This window comes from Electrophorus electricus, chromosome 13 (assembly GCF_041902795.1).
Source record: "Electrophorus electricus isolate QZ-2024a chromosome 13, ASM4190279v1, whole genome shotgun sequence".
NCBI classification, from domain to species: domain Eukaryota; kingdom Metazoa; phylum Chordata; class Actinopteri; order Gymnotiformes; family Gymnotidae; genus Electrophorus; species Electrophorus electricus.
The window spans coordinates 16,268,452-16,287,778 of NC_137509.1; the positions used below are offsets into that span (position 1 = coordinate 16,268,452).

Below are 19,327 nucleotides of genomic sequence, written 5' to 3' on the forward strand. Positions count from 1 at the left end.
TGGGTGTGTTCAATAAGAGCCATGATGGGTTCCGACAAATACACACTAACAAAAAGAAATTAGCATGATAATACATTAAAGGATAATAGACATTAAAATATGACATTAAAATATGGTAATTTAAGAAAACCAAGTATTTCTAGCTGCTTATTGAGAGGTTATTGAGTTATTTAAGAAATGAAAAAAACAACTATGTCTACGCCAAAGTTTAGTGGGGGGTTCGCAGTTTACACCTTGGACCCTACTAGACTGCTAGACTCGACAGACTCCACTCTACCCCTCTCAACTTTTCACCTCAGCTCACCGACCCAACTGAGGGGGTAGAATTGATCAGTTATCTATTGGCCTGCCTAGGTCATGCATATTCAATAACCTCTGTTCACGATTAGGGGAAAATAATTTAAGAAATACAGGAATACAAGAATACTTAGACTCCACCATGAAACAATTATAAAGAAAATAAGGAAATAAAACAATAAAGGAGTTTAAAAAATAATAATAAAGAAAATCATACTCCAATCCATTTCTACTTCCTGGTCTTAGAACGGGGTAGAGCATTTGGATAATCAGTTTAATTACAATCCTGGTTTCTAGACATTACAAATGACTAACTGTAATATATTGTCTAATTGGTTCATATAGGATTTCGGGTAAACATAACTAGGAGTGAGTAACAATTTATTTACAATTCTAGAGGGTTAGGAGCCAGGCTATCTTGATAGCTGGAACATTTATGTCACATGATAAATTAGGTTCTTGTCTCCTTTGTCCATGTGCTCTTGAGGAACATCTACCTCTATCCCTTTCCCTACCTCCTGCACTTGGGCTCCCTCTCTCATCCTGACTATCCTTTCCTCTTACTGCAATGTTGTCTTCTGTTTTTGTTTTATAGAGGTAAACCTTCCTGTGTTTTATTTATACTGCTTATGCCTGATAGCCATGTTTGAACAAGTGGTTCACAGATACAATTTTTTGAAAGGCAGAATTGACGTTGCGTTCGAATTTTGTGTCACTGTTTGTAGTGTTTTATAAACAGCGTGAGGCTGAGAATGTCCTTATAGCTATGTAGAAGTGGGCTGATGTTTTTCTCCTTGAGCCTCACTCGCTGTGTGTTATATTTAATTGTACTGTGTAAGTAATTGCAAAAAAAAAACAACTGTAAAACCAAGCAACATGTTTTGCCATTGCTGAGTATTTTCTGATTTCCTTGGTGACATCAACTTTTCAAAACACTGTGTACTAGGAAACATATAATGTGGTGTGCTGAAAGGGCTCAAATTAATACAACAACCAGACTGCAGGTGAACACACCCCAAGTAGGGCTGTTTTCTTTTTACAGTCCATTACTGGGACAGAGCCAAGTTGCCCGAACTGATCTCCTTGTGAGTGAAGTGATGTGCCAAGCTACTGGGAGTGACAGGAGATTTTCAGGAGGAGGCAGTCTGCCAGAAAGTAAGATGCATAGCGTCTGGCAGAGGAGCGCTTCAGTGCAATGAGACAGAGGACGGAAATCAGGTGAGAGAGACAGAGAGAGAACATAGCTGATAAGTATTTGCCTGGAGCCATGCTGCTGGGGCTGTCCAAAACACGAGTGATGAAAGTGTTTTTTCAATTGATCAGTACCATGGACAGCTACATGCTGGCTCGTAGAGGCATGTGGCTTGGTTGTTAGGTGACCTGGGCCTTATCCACAATAACAATAGTTCCAACTTTGGTGCATCTCTCCAGAAATGGAAAGAGTCAGCTTTGTAACACCACTTTGTAACATCAGTTCTAATAAACATCTACAGTTCCCTCAGAAATGTATTGGCCTTGTTATTATTTGCCTCGTTAAATCATTTATTTGCCTCGTTAAATTATTTGCCTCATTGCCATCAGTTAAATCATTTAAAATTACATTTCCATCAAGTCATGCATCACATGACTGCTCTGTGTGGTATTAATCAGGCAGACCAGCATTTCTAGAATCACTTAGTGGTCATCTGAGTAATGGAATGGACAAAATGAGTGACTTTGTGACTTTGTATGTGGCATGATTATTGACCCTGGGTGTGCAGGGGTTCTGAGCTTTTAACACGCAACCGTTTCACATGTTTGCATTGAATGGTGTGAAAAGCACAAAAAACAGTACCAAAAATTAGTGAGCCGGTGCACAAAACACAGTAGAGGAGTAGAGGATAATAATGCAAGTCAGGCACACAAACAGACGCCACAACCGGGCAAATCACATCTTCATTGAACACTAGTGTGCAGAACAAGGGAGCACATCTCCAGTAGGCAAAGGATCATCAAAACTGAACCATTGTAGAGTGGAAAATCATGCCTGACCAGTGGAACCCAGGTCCCTTTTGCATCATGCTGATAGAAAGACTAGAATTTGGCTCAAAAAACATGAGTCTGTGGAGCCCGACTGTGTGAGATCAGCAGACCAGACCAGCGGAGGCAGTGGTGTGGGGAATGTGTTCCAAACATTATAGCTCCTTACTCAGCACTGCCCTAAGGGTAAGGTATATCTAAACATTGTTGCCAATAAAGTGCATTTATGGCTACAGTTTATCCAGCCTCAGAAGGACAATTCTAGCATGATCCCAGGTAAAGAGCACATATCCTCACTGAACGGTTCCAGGAAAATAACTGCGAGTGGTCCGCGCAATCTCCAGCTGTCAGTCCAACTGAGCGTCTTTGGGAGAAGGTGGAAAGGGCTGGTTGGAACTGTTCACTTCACAACCATCGTGGCATTCTGGCACAGCATCGGTGCCCCGGCTCCTCCTGCATCCTGTAGAAGTCGTGCCTCCGTGAATTTATGCTCTCCTGTATGTCAAAGGAGGAACAGCACACCAACAGGTTAGTGTGCCCAAGGAGTGAGCAAAGCAGTGTAAATCAATGAATAAGCTCATGGGAAGAAAAGGATGACCATGCAGAAATCCGAACCAAATAAAATCAAAGATATGTGTGCCCTGTCTGATACAGGGAGCAAGCATGCATTTGATTCAAAAGTTATGTATTGGATGAAACTTTTATTCATTGTCTTAAAATGACAAAGAGATTGCTGTCACTCATCATTAATCCAGTTTTCTGTACTGGTCAGAAAAAAAATCAACATTTAATGCGTAGTCTGTATCGGTAACTCTCTTAATTTCTAACTGCATTTTTCTGTCTAATCGGATTCATGATTCGTCATTCATTGATGTCATCAGAAGGATCTCAGCTCAGTGGTCGGTTTTAGTGAAAAGTTTGCAGCTGTATAGCGGAGTGAAAGAATGGCTCAAAGGCATTACTCTCAGCAGGAACTTCCTTTCTGATTCTGAAATGGCTCCCTCTTCATCACATGCTGCATAAAAGCTATTACCTTATGCCATATATGGCCTACTGTATGGAACAGAAGGAACCATTTCAGGTTCACCCACTGTAAGAAATTGTACATGACCATTTTGACAGCTCAGAGCCAATTATCCCAGCGTAATAACTGCTGTTTTAAATTTCGGCATGGTAAGGTAAGAGAGCAAAGGAAGAGGAAAGTGTCTGACTATAATGGTTCATCATTAGACCTTTGAGAGGAAGCATAACTTAAACATGCATAATTACAGAAGTATGCATGAGGAATCCTGAAAACACTGAGATTTTCTGTATTTGTGTGTGCACAGACTGGAAAAAGACACCCTTTTGGTATGAATAAACAAATTGGTTTTATTTATAAGGAGATAATCCACAACTGTAGTCATAGAACATGCAAAGTTCAGAAACCAGAGCGAGTGCAGGCAAAACATATGAGGAAAGCAAGGGTGTAAAGGAGAAAACAGTACAAAACTAATCCAGGTATCAGTCCAATAAGGTAAAAAGAAAAAAAAAAAGAAAAAAAAAAGAGAGGCAGAGACAAACCAAAGGACAAAACAGTGTGGCAGAAAGACCACTTGGTATAATTTAGGTGTGGCAATACATGACAATGAATAGATCAAACAAACAGGTTTAGACAAGTGAATGATAAGCAGCAGGTGAATACAGCCAGTAACAAGGGGAGGCAGAGTGGATGAAGTTGAGGTCGAACTGGATGGAGTGACAGATGGACTGCCAGCGGGTGTATGCTGGTGAATGTAGTCAGGGCCTGGGAGCGTGTGCGTGCGTGTGTGTGTACATGCATAAAACGTGTGTGTGTGTGTGCGTGCGTGTGTGTGTACATGCATAAAACGTGTGTGTGTGTGTATGTGTACACGCATACAATGTGTGTGTGTGTGTGTGTGTGTGTGTGTGTGTGTGTGTGTCTATGTGTATATGCATGCGTGTGTCTGTGTGTGTGTGTGTGTGTGTGTGTGTGTGTGTGTGTGTGTGTGTTTGTGGTTCTAGATGTCACACTTGTTGATCATAATTTGCATTCCTTATTCTCCTGAATAGGGGAATCCTTATTTAATTAGGCTTTAAACTGATAGATGATATTAAATTACAAAACTAAACGGTTTCATATTATTTCTTAGATCGAGATATGCAAGCCATGAAATAAATTGATTATGATATGACGTTGCAGAGATTGTTCCATTTTTCTCGCTCGATACGAGAATGCGCACATTGACATCTCTCGCGTTTCGCCTGGTAAAACTCGAGATTCAGCGAAAGCTCGTGGCTGCGGGTAATTGTCATTATCTCTGATGTCATATTTGGAGGAAAGGAGGGAAGTGGATAGCAGTGACTAGAGGAGGAGCGGATATTTGCGCCCACTGGATGCTCGAAACTCCGTCGCGCAGTGGCGGTGTACTCCAGTCCCTTTTCGCGCTGACACCAACAAAGTTTACCCCTCGACCCCACGTCTACACAGAAAGCGCAGGAGCCCGACTTTTTTTTACAGCTTTGGCTGCAGTAACCAGGTAGGCTAAACGTCTAATATGTAAGAGGCTAAACTCATAAAATGTTATGGCAAATGTTACGATAATATGTGAGTTAAAGTATGTCTGTAAAAAATGCGAAGGCGCTGATAGGAATTAGGTTACAGAATTACTATACTGAGTCTAAGTTTGTACAACTTCAGCCCATGCAACCTAATGCTGCTGACCCATTCTAAAGCATATTCGTTTCTTTGCACCAGGTAAGATCCTGTTCGTAATTATCTGACATTTTATAAGTTTGCTTTCTGTCTCTCTTAATACAGAAACATGGATTCAAATCTGGTGGAAATAGTTAAAGAAGATAAGTGTCCTCCTACACTCGCGGACGAGTGTGCTGTTAACACATCGCTGACTGGTGACACCGAGTCGCAGAACCTGACACTCAGCAGTGAATGGACGCACGAGCCTATGTTCGCGCTTACCCCGGTCATCGCGGCTGTTTATATTCTAGTGTTCATAGTGGGGCTCGTGGGAAACTGCCTCGTCATGTATGTCATTATCAGGTACGGTATTCGTTGTGTGTCCACCGATTGCAAATCACTAGCAAATTGTTTTGGCGCTAGTCTCTTGAGTTTCACGTGGCAGATTGCATCACGCATAGGTGGGTTTTCATTAACGTCCTCGTGCGTCTCCGTCCTGCATCTTACTGCAAGTACTGGGTCGTAAAGATCTACACTACTTCGTAATTAAAAATTGTTCAGCGTTACGTGCTTTTCATTTACATTTTTTGAAAATGTCATAATAAAGATGATTATGTCGATGTCGTTTCCACAAAGGTGTGTAAAAAGCAAACCCCAAAAAAGGAAAACTATCTTAAAATGATCAAATGTTCCCCACTGTGGCGTCTGCGCCTGCTACGTCCACTTTTTAAATACTGATTTGTAGCTGTTTATACAGAAGCGTGGATACCTCCGATTAGCTGAATTTACTTACTGCACATAGCTTACCGCAGAGACTCTAATTTGTTCACGCTACTGCACAAACTTTGTTCTGTTGGGTAAAACAGAGCATGCCTTCTTAACCAAATAGCTTATAAATTGTTATCTAGGCAGTCATAAAATATCTGTATTATTTAGTTTTGTTATCTTAACATGCTGCTCTCTCTCTCTCTCTCTCTCTCTCTCTCTCTCTCTCTCTCTCTCTCTCTCTCTCTCAGTGAGTGAGTGAGTGAGTGAGTGTGTGTGTGTGTGTGTGTGTGTGTGTGTGTGTGTGTGTGTGTGTGTGTGTGTGTGTGTGTAAGATTTAAAGCGTTGCTTCCCTTCTGTAACTCAATGAATGCTGATACAGGGCTTTTTAATAGCACTGCTGTACAGGCCGGCAGCTAAAGCTCTATTTACGAGGTAACACAGAGATAAATTCAAACCCCAATTTGGAGAGAGAGAAAAAGATAGAGAGAGAAACCCTGGACTTGCCCAAGGCACACATTCCTCAGTGGAGATCCTACATAGATCTGTATGTGTCTACATAGATCAATACGTGTCAAGATATTATCGAGGCTTCCAGTGATTCCTCTCTGTGCAATAGACGGCTTTATTCTCTGCCTATTCATCATTTAAATGAATCTTCTTTATAAGTCCAAGGCATGAAGCCAGAATTAACGCTCACTCCCATGGCTGCTCCTCTGCAGTTCATCACTATACTGGATAAGTTGGAACATCAGAGCTCACTTTTGCTTAAGTTTTTTTGCTTAGAAATAGGGACTAGAATCTTGGTTCCAAGCATTTATTGTCACTCAGTCTATGGTTTGTTACCGGTGCTCCTGTTCTTTTTTCTCAAGTGGCTTTTCAGCCTTCCACCCCAGGCTGTCTGCTGTCGCATTAGCAAAAAGCTTTATGGATAAAACCAAATATGCTGGAAAGGGTTATTGAGGTGTTCATTTACACCCTAAACATATAAAAGCTGTGGCATTTAAGTAACTATTGTTCAAATGCACAAGAGTTTATTTTATTTTTGTGTTTTCATTCATTTTAAAGATTTTTCAGATGGGTAGTTTTGTGTGAGCCTTTTGAGGCCTTTTTGAATGGAGAATCTGTTTTTTAGAAGGCCAAAATAAGAGCGAAATCCCCTGTTGGTATCATGATCTGTCTCCGTCTGTCCCTGCAAACCTAGCAAAAGGCCACCTGTTCATTAGGGTGCACTTGTAACTATAAGAAACAGTTGGTCTGTTGTTTCAAGTGTGCACTACTGATTGCACAAGAAGAGTATGCTATTATGTATGATATTGCTGATAGTACTGGAAGCTGCAATAAGCAAATAAGAGATCCAACAAATGTTTTGTTTGTTTTTTTTACTGGGTGGTGTATGCAAAGTGACCAATCCTAGTTACTCTAGTTAAGTGTTCTGTGGGTGTTTTGATGAATCATAAAATTCACATATTTTAGAAAACACAAATACCTTTGGGCAAAAACAATGCAGGAATGTTAACCATGTCACACTGAAAGTTCACCAGTGTGTTTTAATATGTTGCAAGGCATGTATTATTATTATGATTATTATTTTTGTTTGGTTGTTGGGGTATTTTTCCCATATCATGCAGCAATACTACTCACTCATTATTAACTAATTTTTCACTCATTAACTCATTAATTACTCGTTATTAACTCAGTGTTAACTCATTGATTATTATAGTCAGAGCCCCAACAGTGTGTGTAACTGTAAGTGGACCCATCTGCAAACCTGACTGAGAGGCACCAGCTCAGCTAAGAGATCCCTGCACATGTGTGGACATTTCCTCCAGCCACATTCCAACACCTGTCTAAATGACATCATAAACCAGAGTTTTGGCCTCACAAGTCTATGTTGTGATCCATGTATGTTAAACTGTTTTGTAATGAAGAATGCTTTTCGTCTCATAAGGAATTTTTTTAAAGTAAGGAAATTACAAAAAAAAAAAAAAAGGTTTTGATTGCTGCTATGTTAAAGACTTTCAAATAACAGGAAGGCAGTTAGAAGCAAGTATATTTATGAATGGGGCTATAATGTCATTGACATTTGTTAAGTGTCAGAAATATCCTAAATATTCAATACTTTCCTTTTACATATTCTTTTTTTTTTTATCCCTGAATGTTGATGTGATAACTGTCATAACTGTGTTCTCAGTGCAAATCACAAGGTCCCTGCTTCAGATCAGGAGGGAAAAGGCTTCTCTATCAGTATTCATCTTATTCATCTATAACCAGAATGAGAAAGTTTTCAAATCAGAGGGAATCCAATGGATGCATGCACACCCAAAAAGTAATTTTGTCATTCTTACATTTCAGAGCTTCTATTAAATCTAAATTACCGAAAGATAGCTCAATGTGTCTACCCAGGGCTTTTGCTAAAAGCGTTTTCACTTTTTCACTACATCTTTTGATTAGACATCTATTTCTAGCATTTGCTTTTATATCCTGTTTCACTCCCCTCCACAATGCCTTCCATTAGCTAGTGTGCCTATAACAGTGTATGTGTACAGTATAACTATAACCTGTTATGTCATTAATAATGTCTCTCTGTCTGGACTCCTTGTGATATTAAGTCCAGCCTGTCTTTCCCAATACCTTACATGTACTTTCATTTTTACTTATGTATATAATTTCAAAACCTAAAGCCCTCTCTCTGCCGCTGGCAGCAATCTTGGCATGTCTCTTTGAGATCTTTCTCCTTGTATGTGACAAGAAAGACTCAATGGGAGGAGTCGGAAAGCTCATGAACATCTGTGAACATGAAGTATCTGTCAGTTGGATTTCACTTCAAAAAATCTAATCCGGGCCTCAGTTTCTCTTTGTTTCGCTCTCTCTGTCTCCCTCCCTCACACTCTTTAATCACTGTGATATATTTATCTACACTGAGACTTCAAATCAATTGCTGTACATCCTGTCAATGGCTCTCTAAAAAAGGGTAAAAAATGGATAATGTATGGGACTTGAGGTGTTAAAATATAGACTGTTTGTAGAAGAGTGGGGTTTTTTTTGCTACAGGATATATTAGTGATATATTCCCCACCATATTCACCAGTTTTTCTGTGACACTGATAAGTTGCTTTGCCTCTGAAATGTGCCTGTCTCCTTACATACCCTTCCTTAGATACACAAAAATGAAGACTGCAACCAACATCTACATCTTCAACCTGGCACTGGCAGATGCACTGGTGACTACCACCATGCCATTCCAGAGTGCCAACTACCTGCTGAACTCCTGGCCTTTCGGCGAGGTTGTTTGCAAAGTCTTCATCTCCATCGATTACTACAACATGTTCACCAGCATCTTCACACTGACCATGATGAGTGTGGACCGCTATGTGGCCGTGTGCCATCCGGTCAAGGCGCTGGACTTCCGCACGCCACTTGTCGCCAAGGGCATCAATGTGGGCATATGGGTGCTGTCCTCAGCAGCTGGAGTGCCAGCTATGGTGCTAGGTGGCACACAGACCAATAATGGTGAGTTGCGCTGAGCGAGCTTGTGAAGCAAGCAGGAAAGAGGTGGGGGTAAGGCTTCTGTGGCGGTAGAGGGAAAGAGGCGGGGCCAAGGGTTATGTGGAGGAAGTGGGAAAGGGGCGGGGCCAAGGGTTATGTGGAGGAATTGGGAACAGGGTGGGACTAAGGCTTCCGAGAACCAGCTAAGGCAATGGCTCAAGCACAGAGTTTAGTTTCCTTGCACTGCACTGATGGTAATTACACAGCTCATGCCTCCATCTGTTGATGCGAAGTGATGCATGAGGGCAGTCATGAGGTCATCACACAGACAGCATGTGGCAGTTGGCTCTCTTCACTGCATTTGTGCTGAGACATTTATGCCATGATGTTGCATGGTCAGCCCTTTCACAAATACTTGGAATGGGCTAAACATCAGGTAGGCTGTGTGTTTTAACAATGACCCTTACAGGCTGCTAGACTTAGAGCAGGGTTAGCTATAGATAATGCTGAGAGAAAATAATTTGTTAAAGAAGATATTGTACTAGATTTTACCACCACTGTGTTGACTTTGGCTTAGAGGGGCTTTATACGATACCTTTGTTGCGGGGTGTTGTTCATCTACATTCATCTACATTCATTCATCTTTCCCTTACAGTCCTCCTCTTACCCTTTTCTAAACCAATTGTCTTCTTCCCTCCTTTGCTGCCATTTCTCTCAATCACCCATCGCAGGCACCACGGAGTGTGCGCTGCAGTTCCCCGAGCCGTACGAGTACTGGGACACACTGATGAAGGTCTGTGTGTTCGCTGTGGCCTTCGTGGTGCCCCTCCTCATCATCAGCGCATGCTACTCGCTCATGCTGCTGCGTCTGCGCAGTGTGCGTCTGCTCTCTGGCTCACGGGAGAAGGACCGCAACCTCCGCCGCATCACCCGCCTCGTGCTGGTTGTAGTGGCCGCGTTTGTCGTCTGCTGGACACCCATTCACATCTTCATCCTCCTCAAAGCCTTGGTGGCCATCCCCGAGACAGCAGCAGTGATGGCTGCCTACTTCCTCTGCGTGGCACTAGGCTACACCAACAGCAGTCTCAATCCCGTGCTCTACGCCTTCCTGGATGAGAACTTCAAGCGCTGCTTTAAGGACTTCTGCCTGCCGGCGAGGGGGAGGGGTGAGAGGGGGGGGCGGGGCAGTGGGGTGGCGAGAGCAGGGCCTGGGCGACCCCTGCGGGCGGCCGAGGGCCCCCCCAGGACGGCCAAGCCGGCATGACTAGTCATGGAACTATCCTCCATCACGCAGGTGGGAAAGGAGGACTCCAATGCGCTGGGGCTGACGCAGGTCTCGTCCACACTCTGACCCAGGACACGGGCCTCAGACGAGACTCTGAAAGCTCCATCACTCATAGATGTAGAGCACTGTGACTGACATTAACAGTAGGACCAGACATTAACAGTAGGACTCCTACTGTCATACTACAGAAAACAGCACACTACCTTTAGCTCTCGGCATCGGTTAAGCTTTGTTGTATATATATTTGAGGCATACATATACTATACACGAGTTCTTTTGACCCTCATGTAGAGTGTAGATAGCAGCAGGCTAGCTTTTAAGAGTCTCACTCATGGTTTAACTCCGAAGGGAAAGGTCAGTCTAGCTTTGACCTCTCATTTTTCTCTCACTGATATTCACTGAAGCATACGGACACCCTCAGATGGCTAAGTGATGTGAATGGGGATCACTGCGTACTGGGCGTATATATGACACACTGTAACTCCCTTCCACACTCACTCCCAGGGATAGAGGAGACTGAAGTCGCACAGCTTTGACTGTGGCTTTTAATGTGAGGCTGTTGTATTTCTGAAGGACACTGGCTTTCTGTTACCCAGAGGCTTTTGGCAGAATATTTTCTGCTCATTTTTTGCATTTTGTTTTTGTTTGTTTCTTGATTTTATACATTCAGAAGTAATTTGAATCTGTCTCTTTTACATGCTGATCCATCAGTCTGTGTGATTGTCTTTCAAGCTGACATAGTTGATCACGTATCAACAGTGAAAAATACACTTGTGTGACCATCCTGCACTGTTCCTGTAATTCTGTATAACATACAGATACAAAGTGCACTTTAAGGGCCTAGATCTGGGGCACCTTCAACAAAACACTACATATGCCAAGCGCAATCTGCATAAATACCTTTTAGATTTTGCCACAAAAAAGCAACCTATTGTGACCACAAAGAACACATAAATCTCTATCCATATAAGCTGCTGATTTTTCAGCTGTCCCTTTCAGTTGCCCCTGGAAAGCCTGCCTCCCTGGGTTGTTTGAAGTCCAGGCACATTATGTTGCAGTACGTCCAATTTGAAATAGGTCTCTTTTAAAAATGGCCATATCATATGAATATGTAGAGTCTTTTCTTTTGCTTATGACAGTGATATCATCAGGGGTTTGTAACCCCTGAACTGAATCTTTATTTAAATCTCGATAAAGGGCTTCATTTGGACATGCTGGAGGTGTCGAGGTAGAGCTGCAACCATTACATAGTGTCACCAAGAGTGTGACATTATGGAATGTTTCACTTGTGTTTGTCCCTGTGTGCAGTTCTATACCTTCAGCATGGAAATGCCAGTGTATTAAATGTATTACATTTGTATATTGTTAGTATTTTAAGATATTTTGTTCTGTTTGTGTATTTGTAGATTGTAAGCGTTTGCACTGTATAATGTCCACAATTTATCAGATCAGCTCAGTATTAGCTGGTTTATATTTAGCTGCTGCTTTACGCAAAGTATAATTTAAATGACGAAAATCTTTTCTTGTAGGGTATTAACAGGAATGTGCTGGCAGCAATTTAGGAGGCTATATATATTTATTGAGATTCAAATTATATTCATCTGATTCATCATGGTGTGATATATTTTGCCTGGGAAGTTGTCATTGTTCTGCCAGTAATGAAAAACAGGCAATGAAGCTCAGAAAAGAAGACCAGAATCTGAATTAGGGCATACATTGTAGGATATATATGAAGATATTTCTCAATCATAAACTGCTATGAAATGGTAAAAAAAAAAAAAAAAAAAAAAAAAAAAAGTCCCATGTAAATCGTTTTTTAGATGAATAGCTGTAAAAGAGCATGTGTATGCCTCCAGCCCTGAAGGTTTGATGCAGTGATACTCCAAATAGTACTCCAGTTAGTGGTACTCCAGGTAGTGGTAGTCAAGTTAGTGGTAATACACTAACCGTTAATTCACTAATTACACTGATAATGGCACTGTAGTTAGAGGTACTTCAGTTAGTAGTAATCCAGTTAGTAGTATGTCTGTTAATGGTACTCCAGTTGATAGATAGATAGATAGATAGATAGATAGATAGATAGATAGATAGATAGATAGATAGATAGATAGATAGATAGATAGATAGATAGATAGATAGATAGATAGATAGATAGATAGATAGATAGATAGATAGATAGAACCGTTCTAAGGCCTTTCAGGGCTGGAAATTGGCACACACTGACATAATACTGTACTAAGACTGTACTGTTTGTACAGTGGCATCACTAACCTTCATGTAAATATATTGCTGTAATTATCCAATGATGCTTTACTTGCTCCTCTATAACAGCTCAAATCTCTCATTGGACTTTAATATATTGTATTTCTTCCAAAATATGTACTGTTTGTTTTTTTGTTGAGTGTATAGGTGTGTGTGGTCATTTATGTTTTGTTTTATCTTTTATGTTAAAATTAAGGATTGATTGTGGACAAATGCAGCAGTATGGCAGTGCTCTAAAACATTAAACCACAATACATAGCAGTATAACACACTAACCCACAGTTCAATAGAAAACCACCATGAAGGAGATAATGTGTGTGTATGCTTAATGCATTCTGGCTGTGCATTCTATTGGTACTGTATGAATTTTTATGCCTATGGCATATCTGATTTAATTTATGTATTTTCATTAGAATATTCATGAGTAATTTGTGTGTGTGTGTGTGTGTGTGTGTGTGTGTGTGTGTGTGTGATAAAGACTGGGATTAGAAACAGGTAAAGACATAGCAAATAGCAGTATAGCTATAGAAACACACATTTTTTTGTTTGTTTTCTGTTCTGGATTGCTTTTCCTAAATCAACTGTCTAAATTCATTTCTGGTATTTGAAATGTTAAAGAAAAGAAATTAAGCTTATAGCATGGAATGCATAGTCTTTTTACACTTGTAATTGCCATAACAAGAATAACTCAAATGCTGAACAGCAAAGTTAAAAACCATGTCAGTTATTAAAATGTTCTGTATAAGAGACTCCTGGGTTTCCAGAATAAAAAGATATGCAGGTAAACTAAAAAAATGACTTTGTTCGTGACTGTTGAATGAAAAATGAAAACGAATATATTGAAATAATTAAAAAGGCAGACAGGCATTGTATTAAATGTGAAGTAGAGGGCAGGGATTCCCAGGACTCGATCATCAAACAGGTGGAGAATAGAAGATTGGACAGCTAACAGACAGCTAAAGTGAAATATCCACTGTGACACATTCAAAATCATGAACTACACTGGCAAACAGATAACAACACAAAACACCGCAAAAGTATGGCTTGATAAACCTGTTGCAGAAATAACTTGGTGACCCAGACTCAGGGACCCTCTGTGACCAGCAATGACTCCACGCCTTGAGCATCACAAAATATTTCTTGCAGTGATGTACAAAGACACACAACCTGGTGTAAGGAGCAGTAAACAAGAACTCTTGATCAAGGTGAATTTTAAAAGTTAGCTAAATATCTGAAGAGTTGTATTTCACTCTGTGTTCCTGTAGGTTGGGTCACTTACATCTGGTGAGAACCAAAGTTAAAACATTGTCTACCAACTGTAAAACGTAATAGAGAGTTGCCCATATTTGTACAGGCAAGTTACTACATACAAAGCAGTAATAATAATAGTACAGAAATCCTATACTCGAGTAAAGACAGATTATTTGGGTAAAATGTTACTGCTGTAAAAGTAGAAGTGGTCCAAAACTACTGCTAAATGTTTTACTTTAAAAATACACCAGGAATTGAGTATTAGCATTCCTAGAAGGTCTAACATCAATAAGGAGATAACATGTAATTTATTCAGGCTTAATCAGGCTTGTTTAGTACTTGATATTAATAGATATTAATAATAATGATTCTGTACGGTGCATGGCAGCTCCATTACATGCACATTGTCACCAGATAGACTGACCTCTGTCTTCAGCATTGTGTCAGTCTAATGGAAACAGAATTCACAATTTTCCATCTATCGTTTCTCCATTCCTTTATCCAGACCCTGTAGATAGATAGATAGATAGATAGATAGATAGATAGATAGATAGATAGATAGATAGATAGATAGATAGATAGATAGATAGATAGATAGATAGATAGATAACAATATTTCCATCTCAAACCAAGAATTTTACCTCAGCTCTTTGCTGCGGTTAAGCAAGTTTTATTAGCGGGTTCACATCTCCCTCTAGCGGCTACAATACATTTGTGGCAAATAACACTACACAATGGATTGTTAAATTTAAAATGTCACATTTCCACTATTTCCGATTTCACTAATGCACACAGTAGTGCCTGTTAGTGAATAAGATAATGAGAGAGAAAACTAACGAGAATAATGAGAGGAAAAAAGGTTAAATACATAAAACATAACCACAGATAACAATAACAGTAAACTACACTGTGTGCAATCTGAGCAAGCCATGTCCAAGTTTCAAATATTCCTTAGTATTATCAATAAGGGGGATCTACAAGTTTTAAAGTAGTCCATAGATTCACACTCATTATGAAAATAGTTAGCATTCTTACAAGCTCCCAGCCATATAGTAAATAAGAGTCATACTATGGCTTTCAATATCACTCACTAGGACATGACTGACCCCAGATTAGCATTATTAAACTCTTGCCTCCCAGTCATAATCATTGTCACTAGGCTATCAGGCCAGATGAGCGCTCTCACGGCTCCCCCCTTCAGACATAAAATCATTCTCATTATGAAGAAACATTCTTACAGTAACCCTCAGAAATATATATCTGACATTAACTAATCCCACATAAATAATCTTATATATACTAACGTCAGATCGCGTCCCCCGGCTAGGGGGGACGGCTAAGGTTATAGTCGAGTAGGGTTATAGTCGCTTTTGTAATTTCTGAACCCAAATCAGTATCTTTACATCAATCCTCAGTGATGCTGTATAGCTACTTTCACTATGACTCACATCTATCTATCTATCTATCTATCTATCTATCTATCTATCTATCTATCTAGATAGATAGATAGATAGATAGATAGATAGATAGATAGATAGATAGATAGATAGATAGATAGCCATCATGGGAAAGATACGAATATTTGTGTGACTGTGAGTCATTTTACTACACGTGACTTAAATGTGACGTCAGAGTGAGGTTTCTTCCGGGTTTTTTTGGTTGTGTTGATTGTGTGTTGTGTTCTTGAGCAGTTCAACTTCACTGGCGTTGTTTTAGATTAAAATAGTGTTAAAATGAACCGCATTTTTGGCAGAGGAAAACCCAAAGCGCCACCGCCAAACCTTGCGGACTGTATAGGAAATGTAAGTGTTTATTTAATCAACTTGTCTAGCCAAAGAAACAAAGAAAACATGCCTTGTTAGCTAGGTTAGCTAGCTGGCGAGTCGTTGCCTGTTATTAAAATAGCTAGCTATGTGTTGTCCTACACACAATAGAGTCTGCTAGTGTTGTTGTCTATCTAAATTATTAATAACTTTATTATTAGCTAATGCTGGCTCTAGCGACATGTTTCAATTATACAGGTAGGCTAACGAACTAAATTGCTAGCTACTGTTTTGTTACAAAAAGTCACCCAATGTGTCAAAACGTAACGGCGGTTTCCTTAGCTAGCTAACCTATCTAACCTAGATAGCTACCCTAGTTAGTAAATGGACTTGCTTTGTTGGTTCTCCAGCTTCCATACAGACAAGTTAATCACCGTCACACTGACAGCTAGTTATCTTGTTAGCTAGCTACCTGTCATGCCTTGCCCAAATAGCTGTCAGCTAACCTAGCTAACAACCAAACTGCCAGGGAACCTATTTTTGCCATGCCATGTCATGTAGTTAGTTAGCTCTGGAGTGGATTGGATAAAGAAAGGGATTACTTTTTGGGGGGTTTCATAGGTTACACACGACCTAATGTAAAATAATAGCAACGTACTTTATTTTGGTTACTGTGTGTGCTGATAGCAGCTTGAGCACTGGCCTAACTACAGCCGTGACCCTGTGAATTATTTAGGCTTGGAATGGCTCCTCAAGGGGAAAAGGTGTAAACAGGATGTGTAAACTAAACCGGTCACACACGTTTGTTGCAGATCCACAGTGACATCGCTTGCTTTGTTTTCTGTAGGCTTTCACTTTACCTCTCTCACCTTTCTCTTAACTCTAGGTAGATTCTCGGGCAGAGTCCATTGACAAGAAGATATCCAGACTTGATGCTGAGCTCATGAAATATAAAGATCAGATGAAGAAAATGAGGGATGGACCCTCAAAGGTAAAGAAAGCCTGAGATCAAAATACTCATACATATAATCATGTGCCTTATCACATACAGGCATCATATAAGCACTGAGCATTGTCTCCACTGAGGTTTTTACATCCTATGCTTGTCCTTCTTTCTTTCAGAACATGGTGAAGCAGAAAGCCATGCGAGTTCTTAAGCAGAAGAGAATGTGAGTACGTGTGTGTGTGTGTGTGTGTGTGTGTGTGTGTGTGTGTGTGTGTGTGTGAGAGAGAGAGAGAGAATCACTATAAGTGAACTCTGCTACCGCTGCAAGCCCTGTTGTTTGGCCTAAATCTGAACTGGCCTGTGAGGGAAAGTGTTCAACATTCTCCTATGATTTGAAATGGTGATGATGGCCATTCATAGGCATATGTAGGCATTTGTATCTGAGGATATGCAAATAATCTTCAGTCTCCCAGCTTGTTGTTACTGGTGCGTAATGAAGAGAGAAACCTACCACCTTCAGTATGGGCTACAACTAAATACAAGAAAATACATAGCTGTAAAAAGGGAGTTTTTAATCATCTGGTTTTTAAAATGATACTTAAATGTATGTGTGTGCAGGTATGAAGGCCAGAGAGACCAACTGATGCAGCAGTCCTTTAACATGGAGCAGGCGAACTACACTATTCAGTCCCTTAAAGACACTAAAACTACTGTAAGAACACACAGATCCCTAAATTGTTTAGACTGGCTAAGAACAGCTAAGAACCCAGGAAGGCAAATTTTGTGAATGTCTTTCAGAAAATTAATGCATCTAAATGTTGGTATGCTTTAATTGGTCTCTTTGGAGATATGTGAAGTTAATATAGTAGCTCATTTAAAATAAGTAGCAGCTAACTTAATTTTTCTATGTACCAATCCTGAGGCACTATCAGCTATTAAATATGAGTATTTATCCTTAATTACTGTGTGCTCATAAAGTGTATCATGGGCTCCATTTTAACAGGTGGATGCAATGAAAATTGGAGCCAAAGAAATGAAGAAAGCATACAAGAATGTGAAGATTGATCAGATTGAGGTGATTTTTGTTTTCCCTGTTTGGAAGATTACTCATAAAATTCTGAAAATTCATCAGATATTTTCCCTCACAATATGAAAGTCACTGTCTACTGCAATGTATTAAATTATTTTTCTAGTTTCTAGTTGTTACACCTATATTTTAAGTGACATTTTCAACAACTGTTTTACCTCATACATTAGCTGGTGAGCTATATAGAATATGTGTGTGATTTTATTTATTTATTTTAAAAGAGTTAGTGGTTTGTGGAAATAGTGGCTAAAGCAGGTGTTTGCTGTACTATAGGATCTGCAGGACCAGTTAGAGGATATGATGGAGGACGCTAACGAGGTACAGGAGGCTCTGAGCCGCAGCTACGGCACACCAGATATTGACGAGGACGACCTAGAAGCAGGTAAGCACAGCGATGTAAAGGTATCCAGCTCCACCTGGGAATATCTCATCATCAAAATGGAATTAGTAGAGTTCTTTCAGCTTCGGAATACTTGGTAGTGTCCACTGAGATTTATAGGCCATTACATTTCACAAAAATAAATCTAAATTAACTACGACACATGTATTTTTCAGAACTGGATGCTCTTGGCGATGAACTCCTTTTCGATAACGACAGCTCCTACCTAGATGAGGCTTCCACAGCTCCGGCTATACCTGAAGGAGTGCCAGGAGAGAAGAGCACCAACCGGGTAAAAACAACCACCATCACTGCTCGTGTGTAGATTTGGTAGTCTCTAGGGTTTACTTTTAATTAGTTTCCGTTGTCCAGTACAGAATTGAATTGACTGATTAGGGGAATTTGATATTCTGTTTCTTTCTGATACAGGATGGAGTTCTGGTGGATGAATTTGGCCTTCCTCAGATTCCAGCTACATAAGGAGAAAAGAATGTGGCAGCTCACCACAAAACCTGGTTTTTCTCTCTCTCTCTCACACACAAACAGCTATGACAACTGAAAGACTGAGACATCTGAACGTCTGGACTTTTTAACAGACCAAGTAAACATTGAGACAGTTGGTGGTCAAGATGAACATAATCTTGCTTGTGAACACAGCCTCTTGGTCTTGATCTGTCCCAAATTATTCTCTTTCTTTATAAGGAATGTATTTAATCTAATAAAGTCAGGAGTATTCATTAATCATCTCCAGTTATATCGGATTTCATTTTGATTGCCAGAAACAATTTATTTGTATTTTGCTTTCTAAAGGAAGTACCTATTTGACTTTGTACTGCAATATTGTTGCCAACTACCAGCAAATAAATTATTCTATATTTGACATTTTATTGCCAAAAAAGTTTTTCAATGCAGAGTGGGAATTATATTTAATTAAGTATAACTCTTGACTTTATGAACACTTGACACCTTGAGTTACTAACCAAAGAACAAGATTACATTGTTTATGGTTTTAGGTAAATCAGCCCTTAAAACATGGACATCACTTACAGAATATATTCCACATCCACAACAGTCCATGGCTGTAAA

At 40.0% G+C, this 19,327-nt stretch overlaps 2 protein-coding genes across 2 annotated transcripts; both read left to right on the top strand.

Moving 5' to 3' along the window:
- The first annotated feature begins 4,411 nt into the window (after nucleotides 1-4,411).
- On the top strand, nucleotides 4,412-13,599 carry LOC113579290 (delta-type opioid receptor-like). Its single transcript, XM_035519709.2, has 4 exons — nucleotides 4,412-4,856; nucleotides 5,138-5,377; nucleotides 8,940-9,292; nucleotides 10,000-13,599. The coding sequence occupies exons 1-4, from the start codon at nucleotides 4,714-4,716 to the stop codon at nucleotides 10,530-10,532; spliced, it is 1,269 nt and encodes a 422-aa protein (XP_035375602.2). The 5' UTR covers nucleotides 4,412-4,713; the 3' UTR covers nucleotides 10,533-13,599.
- Nucleotides 13,600-15,707: 2,108 nt separating this feature from the next.
- Nucleotides 15,708-19,121, top strand: chmp5b (charged multivesicular body protein 5b). Its single transcript, XM_027013147.3, has 8 exons — nucleotides 15,708-15,868; nucleotides 16,716-16,820; nucleotides 16,952-16,998; nucleotides 17,394-17,487; nucleotides 17,779-17,850; nucleotides 18,136-18,244; nucleotides 18,418-18,533; nucleotides 18,671-19,121. Exons 1-8 carry the CDS (start codon nucleotides 15,800-15,802, stop codon nucleotides 18,719-18,721), a joined length of 663 nt encoding a protein of 220 aa, XP_026868948.1. The 5' UTR covers nucleotides 15,708-15,799; the 3' UTR covers nucleotides 18,722-19,121.
- Nucleotides 19,122-19,327: the final 206 nt, after the last annotated feature.

Excerpts from the sequence above, each read along its gene's own strand:
- chmp5b (XM_027013147.3), top strand. The coding sequence starts at position 15,800 with ATGAACCGCATTTTTGGCAGAGGAAAACCCAAAGCGCCACCGCCAAAC. Across the intron at positions 17,851-18,135 it reads TGAAGATTGATCAGATTGAG|GATCTGCAGGACCAGTTAGA; the intron begins GTGATTTTTGTT and ends GCTGTACTATAG. Across the intron at positions 18,245-18,417 it reads CGAGGACGACCTAGAAGCAG|AACTGGATGCTCTTGGCGAT; the intron begins GTAAGCACAGCG and ends TGTATTTTTCAG.
- LOC113579290 (XM_035519709.2), top strand. The coding sequence starts at position 4,714 with ATGCTCGAAACTCCGTCGCGCAGTGGCGGTGTACTCCAGTCCCTTTTC. Across the intron at positions 4,857-5,137 it reads GCTTTGGCTGCAGTAACCAG|AAACATGGATTCAAATCTGG; the intron begins GTAGGCTAAACG and ends CTCTTAATACAG. Across the intron at positions 9,293-9,999 it reads TGGCACACAGACCAATAATG|GCACCACGGAGTGTGCGCTG; the intron begins GTGAGTTGCGCT and ends CACCCATCGCAG.